The 8,314-nt window shown below is 38.6% G+C and overlaps 2 protein-coding genes across 3 annotated transcripts; one reads left to right on the top strand and one right to left on the bottom strand.

The window, feature by feature from the left end:
- Positions 1-440: 440 nt before the first annotated feature.
- Positions 441-1,540, top strand: LOC122307670. The gene has a single exon (XM_043120701.1). It carries the CDS (start codon positions 640-642, stop codon positions 1,093-1,095), a length of 456 nt encoding a protein of 151 aa, XP_042976635.1. The 5' UTR covers positions 441-639; the 3' UTR covers positions 1,096-1,540.
- A 1,772-nt stretch (positions 1,541-3,312) lies between these two features.
- On the bottom strand, positions 3,313-6,651 carry LOC122307669 (RING-H2 finger protein ATL46-like). Of its 2 annotated transcripts, none has more exons than XM_043120700.1 (2): positions 4,922-6,651; positions 3,313-3,671 (listed from the first exon to the last, which is right to left on the bottom strand). In XM_043120700.1, exon 1 carries the CDS (start codon positions 6,071-6,073, stop codon positions 4,925-4,927), a length of 1,149 nt encoding a protein of 382 aa, XP_042976634.1. In that variant the 5' UTR covers positions 6,074-6,651; the 3' UTR covers positions 3,313-3,671; positions 4,922-4,924. The 2 variants fall into 2 exon arrangements, with proteins under 2 accessions (XP_042976634.1, XP_042976633.1); XM_043120699.1 differs by lacking the exon at positions 3,313-3,671 and adding an exon at positions 3,992-4,714.
- Positions 6,652-8,314: the final 1,663 nt, after the last annotated feature.

The following is an 8,314-nucleotide window of genomic DNA, read 5'->3' as shown; positions in this document are numbered from 1 at the left end:
AAATCTGATCATTGCTCCTGCCGTCTATTACAGTTGGAATTGTGACCGTTAAACAATTGTAATGGCCATAAAAAAAAGAAAAGAGAAACGTGTTAGCGAATAGCAGTACGACAGATGGCAACATCTAACGGTTACAGTTATTTCTATGAAATGTTATACCATCCAAGTCAACATGCAAACTACAAGTCAATGGGATGGGAGTGAGTTTTGGTCCTTTGGATCCTTCTTTTTAAGTTGTTTTTGGGTAAGGAAATTGGTGTGTTGTCTCTTTAATGAATCGGGCTGGATTTCGACCGTTAGAACTTATATGTGGCTTTTAAAAACAACCTAAAATGAGCTGTCGTCGGTCGAAATTACATTCAGCTCAATAATAATAAAACCCTGTCTTTTAATTTTAATTTACAAGAAATAGTGGCTTCTATAAATGTCGTCCTTTCAATGCGGTAGGCATGTACAAAGCCAACGAAGCTTCCGTTACGTCTCCTTATTTCTCCCACCAAACCCACGCATTCACTGCCACGGCGAGAGGAAGAGCCGGGGAGAGAAAGAGAAAGAGAGAGAAATTGAGTTAGAGTCTGCAAGAAACTCTATCAATTTCTCTCCTTTCTGAAAACCTCTCGACCAAAAGGCGATCTGGAAATGTCGTCAGGGCAAACCCCTGATATCTCCCCACGGGAAAACGAAGACATTAATGGGCTCTTCTTCGCCGACAGAGGTTGCTGCTCATGGATGCCGTGTATGGGTTCCGGGAGAGCCTCCACTGTCGGATCAGTCTGGTGGGAGCGGATGAGAACGGCGGAGAACGAGGACAGGTGGTGGACCCGAGGGTGGAAGAAGTTCCGAGAGTGCTCAGAGCTCGTGGCCGGTCCCAAATGGAAGACCTTTATCCGTCGCATCAACAAGAACCGGACCGGACAGGGGAAATTCAACTATGACTCTATGAGTTACGCGCTGAATTTCGACGAGGGGCCGGGGCATAATGGTCACCTGGATGAGGATTATTTGGGCCGTGATTTTTCCTGCCGGTACGCTTCGATTCCGGCTTCGGCGAAGTCGTCCATGGATTTGGGGAAAGACGCGCCGTTGTTCACGTGAGGCGCATGGAGATGACAGGCAAGTTTTTCGTATCTTTTTTTCTGTTGACGTGCGCTAGTGGCAGACTGCAGCGCCGATTTAGGGGGTAAAATGCAATGTGGAGAGAGGACGAGAAAATCGCGATGGTTGGGTTGACTTTGTCTTTCTCGACATGGGAAGCAGGTGGTCGGTGACATTTTTTTATTAATGGCAGATTCGATAACATGTTCGTCCCTTTCGTAAGAAACGGAAAAACAAAAGGGGTTTGTGATTGTATACGGTGATGTGGAGGATTGTTAACGTGGGGGTGCAAAAAGGAATTTAACGTTATTGGATTGTGAACAATGAACTATTCTTAGATATTTTTTATTTCGAATGTTATGTATTTGCTTTTTTACGTGAAAGAAAATTACCAGACAAGTTAATCCTTAAAAAGCTTCATGCTGGATTCTTGAACTGTTTTACATTTTCCTGGCGTCAACTCATGCTGTCATGTCAGCACTCATTGGTATGAAAATTTCATGTTTTTTCAAGGACGTACTGATGGTGCCATGTCATGCTGGAATAGGGGCTTCACTTTCACTACAGGAGGTGATATCCAGCCACTAATTGTGGTAGATGAGATGTCATAAAGAGATGATTATAGGCACTGATGACATTTTAGACAAGCAAAAATCAAATTAATTGGCAGCAGAAGTGGAAGAGGCATTTTCTAATGCATTTTCTTTCCATATTTTATGGATTCATTTCATAGGGTAGAAAGGGAATGTTTATTGCAACTTGAATAGTCTTTAAGATATCTTATAAATTTGACTTAAAAGCACTTTCTATAATTAAGAAAGATATTGACAAACTTCACGTGATAATATTGAAGTCACGTTGTTTACAGAACAACATTGTCTTTTGATATCTTTTTCTAAATTAAAAAAAAAAAAAAATTATTTGGATCCAAAAATTCTGGAGGATGTAATCCCTTGCATACTCTCCCATCCCATCACCAAAGTCTAGTCTTTTGATATCCCAAACTTGTATGTTGTGTGATTCCCCTGATTACCAACGAATGGCAAGTCCCTGTCCTTGTGTATCCTATTTGAATGAATAGTGTTTATTTTCCCCACAGCAGATGGATATACCAATTCCCTTTTGCCTTCCTTCTCCAACTTTTGAGTGGTCTTGACAAGACAAGGGCGCTACCAAGCACTGGCAGGTGGCTGCATGCTCCTTGTATCATCCGAATTTCAATCGCCACTTTTATCATGAAAAGCCCCATCTCGAGTAGACAACAGCTTGATGGGGGTTTCTGTATCTGTCTTTCTCCCTACTCATCATTTTTCTCCTCTAACTTGCACTATTTGGCTGGCAATCCCATCAACACTTCCATTTCCATCACTTTCTTGTTTCCTTCTGGAAGCATGGTACCATTGGACCATAATTGTGAAGGATTTGTGTACCTATCTTAAATAGAATCTTGCTTTGTTGTCCTAGCTATTTTAGTCCTACAACAGATTTTTGGCTTGTTCTTCTTGATGCAGAATTTCAATATCAAATACGTTCCCAATCCAACGAATAGGTCCCCCCAACCCAACAGACCTTAACTTGTCTGTTTGGATAATTGTTCGATATAAGCACGCCAACCGATTGGTCCCACAAACCCTTCACAGACTTTACTCGTTCAATGGATTGGGAATCGCCTTTGATGCATTACAGTAGCTAGATCATCTTCTCAAAAGTTCACAAACATAAAGGTAGCAAAATACGCTATTTATCATCGTTTTAATCATCGATCTATCCATTATTTGTTATGCGTTAATGAAAGAATAATGAATAGTATTTTTCATACCTAGAAAGACTTAAAAAGTAGTGGGAGAATAACCAATTTGATGCGGCCAGATGGGCTTGGCTGGCCTTTAATTTGACTCAATCTGCCCAAGTCCGATTCCTTGCGAGTGGATGGATCAACTTAATTGGATGCCTCTGTTTCAGGGTTTGGCATTTGAGCCGAGTATTATATGCAGATTCATAAGCGTCCATTGTGTGAGGCTGTGAGCCATAAATTGGAGGCAAGTATCCCCATTTTGTCATCCGAGGTGGTTAGTCTACTTCCAGCCGACGAAAAAGGGACAGAAAAATACAGGGCGGTAATTCTAATTCATTTCAAAGTACTTAAACAGTACGAATGTGGAGCCCCTTTTAAAGAAGTTTAACTAATAATAATTGGTTGGTAGAGCGTCTGCTGCATTTTTCTATGGAGATTGAGGAAGACACTATCATTTCCCATAAGCCTGAGTTTTGTCAATAAATTGGTGGAGTTGGTAACATGATATCTACGTATTCCACCGACGACATCCACACTCCAAAATTACAAGGAAAAAAAAACAGCCATAAAAGTGAACAAGAATGAAAATTATTGTAGCCATTATCATTAGCAAAAGAACCATCAAAATCCCCACTTCTTTCTTATCTTATCTTTTGTTTTTAATTTTGGCACAGCTTTCTCTTTTTCCGTCTTTTCCTTTTCCCCCTTTTGCAATCTCATTTGACTGTTTCTGATATTGATCCAGTGTAGAGATACATTCACAAATTGCTGAACTTGAGATCTAACCACATTTGAAATTAAATCAGGCATAATTAGAAAGGTTAATCTCAACAAGGCCACATGGGAAGAGCAAAGTATGACCCCACTGCATTGCCAGTACAGCCAATTTTTAAAACAAAGGTCTCATATCACAGGAATGAAAGATTCTCTCACAAAGCTTTATGGATCCCACCACCACTGACCAACCCAAAAGATCAACCATCGAAAAAGATTAAGTTCACATTCTTCTAAAAGAGTAATTGCAAATAATAAGGAGATTAAAAGAAACCAAGGCCTTAAAAGGCAATAAAGCAAGAGCACTTGTTCCCTCGACACAAATCATAATGCTGGTACTAAGCAAGAGAATGAGAGCTATATTAAGCGTTTACAGTTTTAAGAATACAATGTAAATAATTAATTATACATTTTCCTATCAGCTTCAACTTTTGGGACGGGCTCATTTAGATACTAAGAGTATTTCATAACAGTAGTAAATAGTTTGTGAATAGTAGTGAAGTAATCTGAAAGTATCTGAGAACAGCTGTATTCCCAAACAGACCCTAATGGTTTAAGATAATATGAGAGCAGAGGTCTTGAGTTTGAAAGAACTTTAAATATATTTGTTGGGTCCAAACAATGTAAAAGTCCTCTAAAACTATTTTGGCTTTCAGTTAGTGTTGCAACACGTTTTGTGATCTTTTCTACAGCAAGGTTGAGAGGAAAAACAAACTATTTACGGGATAAATTATAAGAAGTTTTGAAAGAAACAGGCACAGATGAAGTGCTTTTGTAAGCCATTCCAATCCACGATTATATGCTTAAATCTCTATACGCATGCTCCTCGGATGATACAATCCCTGAACTAGCAAATGTGTCAGTTTTCTCCCATCAAGATGTTTCCATGAGTTTGGCCTTGAGATCATTAAAATTTGCAAAGTCGCCAATGCACATACATCGATGATTCTCTGTTAAAGGACACGAGACATCATCTGTTCATCCCTACAATGAGATCAGGACCTCAACCCAACTATGGGTCATCAGAGCAGATCCTATATTGTCATTTCCCTAAAGAAAAATCCCTCGAACAAGAGAGGAAAATTTCAGGTTCCAAAACAAGAGATGCCGTACAAGCCGTACAATCAGAATATGCCACAGCCATTAATCATAATCGATGAATTAGCATCTAAAATTTTTTTGGGTAAGAATAGCTTAAGCATAATAAACTTCAATCAGTAGAAGATATATAGGTAAAGTAAACAACTGCGCAAATACCTTTCATGTCCCTTGTTTTTTATTCATCCATGGAAATTCCGTACTAAGAGAAGGTGGCATGCCCATCTGTGCATCTGAGGAACTTGAAAATTTGCCTCTCTTTGGCCACTGCCAGATCTTGGAAACGGAAAAGCTCTCACCTTTAGTCACAGTACCAATCTTCTTCCCTTCCATATCGCCATTAACTGAGGAATTCCCATTATGTTCCATCCCCCGTGAGAGTTTGTTATCATGGTGTTCTCGATCATGGCACAAGGCAACCTGGAGATCTGAATTGCCCAGAACATACTGATATGACCCCATTGAAAAACATCTTCTTGCATCTAAGTTACTGCTACTTGTCTCTCCCCCTCCAGTCTCCTCTGCCCCAACATTTAGCTGCCTGAATTTACCAAGTCTCACAGGGAAAACCCCCTTTTCAACAACAATTTCGTCCATTTCCGCTGTCTTTTGACTAGAAGTGACCCGATTTTCACCATTACCGGCACAACCATCTTCTTCTATCAAATCATCAAAATCGAAAATAGGGTTTTCAATAGAAAACCCGGGGGTGAAGAGGGTCCCTCTACAAAGAGGACATGTTGAATTTGACAGGAGCCAAGTGTCTATACAATTGATATGGAAAGCATGACTACACATAGGAAGCAATCTGAGCTTGTCCTTTTCAGAAAATTCACAGAGACAAACAGCACAATCAAATTGCTCTTTCAGACCCACAATCTCTTTATAGTGGAAAACAGGAAGAGCGTCTATAAAAGCTTGATCCAAACCAGAGTCATGGAGATGGAAGAGTTGTTGTAGCTGTCTCTGAAGAGCATCAGAGCTTGAGATTTCTGGGTATCTATTAGATTGAGTAGATGCCGAGGAAGATGGGTGCTTTACAAGAAATCTTACAAGCAGGTGGAGTAGACCAGAGATGAAAAATAGCACGGCCAGAACCACTATAATGAAAAGAACAGCCGGACTTATTCTAGTACCAGAGGATGGAGTTGATTCTTTATGAAATGTACTAGCATACGGAGATGTGGATGAAGGAGAAAGAGGAGGGGGATAGCTCAAATAACCATCTTTTTGCTGGATTTGATGCTGAATCCAAGACATCTTCAAATGGGCAGGCTCCAAAAACCACCTGTGCTCTTTGTATCCTGGCATCTCACAGATCGTATGGGCGCACTCATAAACATGTAGTAGCAACACCTAATTCTTTGTATTCAAACACACCAAAGTCATTTCGATACTACCAAAGCTAAAAGCAAACGTGGCTTGCTTTTGGTTGATTCAAAACCCCCTAAAAAAATTACGGCTTTTGAACTCAGGTTCGAGAATAGTAGAAGTTGGTAACCATTGGTTGTAACTTGTAAGGTACTTTCCGAAGCATTTGTTTATTGCATCCACGATTTCAAATGAAAGGGAAGTCACTGATGGATCAATAATAAGATGGAAGCTGGCATAGAATATATGATAAAAACTAGAGCTTACCTAACTGGATTCTGGGAAGTCCACCATTTATGTATTTTCAAAAGCTCTCAAGAAATATGATGTTCTTCTAGCAGAAAACCCTAAAAAATGGGCTTTATGACCAGTTAAATAGAGCACGAAAAGGAAAGTGAAGTGGGTGAGAGGGACAGCTCCCCTCCCCCCAAAATAGAGAAAAAAAAAAGGAACTCTCTAAGGTTCTGGTACAATAGAACCAAAGACGTCTACAATGGGGGTAGCAATAGTAGTTTCCGATGTGAGTTTCAAAGAAGGACAAAAAGAGACACTAAACTCAGCTGCTCCACGTGCCATGAAGAGCGCGTGAGAGTTCTGTGGTCAATAAGCTACAAAGCTCCACTCTCGAGTTAGGGGTTCAAGGTGGGCGGGGGCCTGGGCGTCTTTTTTTTGAAGCGAAGTTCGAAACTACTGTGGGCTGTGCTAAGAGAAGTTGTTGTTGGGTCTGTGCAGTTTAGTTCATAGTAGTGGCAGTCTGATTTGATGATTTGAGCGGATAAAAATTTATGAAAAATTCTTTTTACAAGCGAGTTTACCTAACAAATTATGTACTAATACTAATATGTAATGCATCTATTTAATGAAAATGTATAAATTGAAGATAAAAATGATTTTTACGAGATAGATGACTAATTCTTTTCTCATTTTTTTTTTAAAAATTTTCTTTCAATAAAAAAAATTAGCGTTACGTAATTTGGTGCGCTAAATTGTTTGAAATTAACAAGACTCAAAATTTATTATGATTTTTTGAGTGAATTTTTAATGATGCTTGTGTCATGGAGTACATGCTTATTATTTGACACTATTTTTGGCTCGGGAAGCGTTAGACAAAGAATTTACTTGACTCAATGGTAAAGCGAACATCACACGGCACACAAAGAGTTCGCTCGGTTTGCACTCAGCATTCTGCTCAAATGAATATCGTAAAAACATAAAAATTAGAGCTTTCTCCACGTAATCTTATAAATATGCTTATTATAAATAGTATGATCGTTCTAAATGGTAATATTTCGTCCCAAAGTATATTTTGTTATTTTTTAGCATGAAAAAATCTTCTATAATTTTGTAGATAGAGACACAGTGTCAAATTATGTAAATTTATGTCGTGTGATTGATTGCTTGTTTGTTTTTTATTTTTGCTTTATTGTTATTGTTTTTCACAACAGTTGTCCGGTGGATTTGGTGTAGAGTCGATGGCTGAGCTCCAAGAAACTATGATAGAAACCATTGAAAATCAAAAACACAAACCTCACGTTACTACGAGAAGCTTTTAGTAACAAAACGTTAATTGTAGAGACTAGAGAGTTTTCTATTTTAAGTCGGATATACTTTGTGAGCTCCACTTTGCATTCTGGGAATCTTCTTTTGTTAAAATATAGGAAAAAAATAAAAAAATGAAAACTTTCTTCATCATTGGCTTGTTTTGTGTCATATAATTTTTTTTTTCCTTTCAAGTGGTAAACATCTTAGTGTTGATTGTATGTTAAACATACTATGTTTCCTTTAGGTTTAAGGATCGAGTCCTCTTAAGTGTAAACAATTTATAAGAAACTTTAGCTTGAATTACTGAACTTGGAAAAAAAAAATTCGCACCTCCAAATAAATTTAAAAAAAAAAAAAAAATCCTCTTCAATTATCCTTTTTGAATAGAGTCAAACTCAATGTGGACCCAAACTCATCTCTTTGCTCATTGTTGGATTGCATAGGATCACTATCCTTTGGTCATATTCTTGAGTCCCTTAGTTTAAGCAATTACTTGTGTTTGTGAGTCATTTGGCCGTGCCGTTAAACAATGAAAATGTGGATGATTCTTTGAGTTGAATCTAAGGGCACTTCAGGCGGAGGTGTTTGGATGACAATTACATATTAGATGGATGTTAAAGGAAGATGATTAACAAGGAA

This window comes from Carya illinoinensis, chromosome 4 (assembly GCF_018687715.1).
Source record: "Carya illinoinensis cultivar Pawnee chromosome 4, C.illinoinensisPawnee_v1, whole genome shotgun sequence".
Taxonomy (NCBI): Eukaryota; Viridiplantae; Streptophyta; class Magnoliopsida; order Fagales; family Juglandaceae; genus Carya; species Carya illinoinensis.
This window is presented reverse-complemented; position numbering and strand designations above follow the sequence as displayed.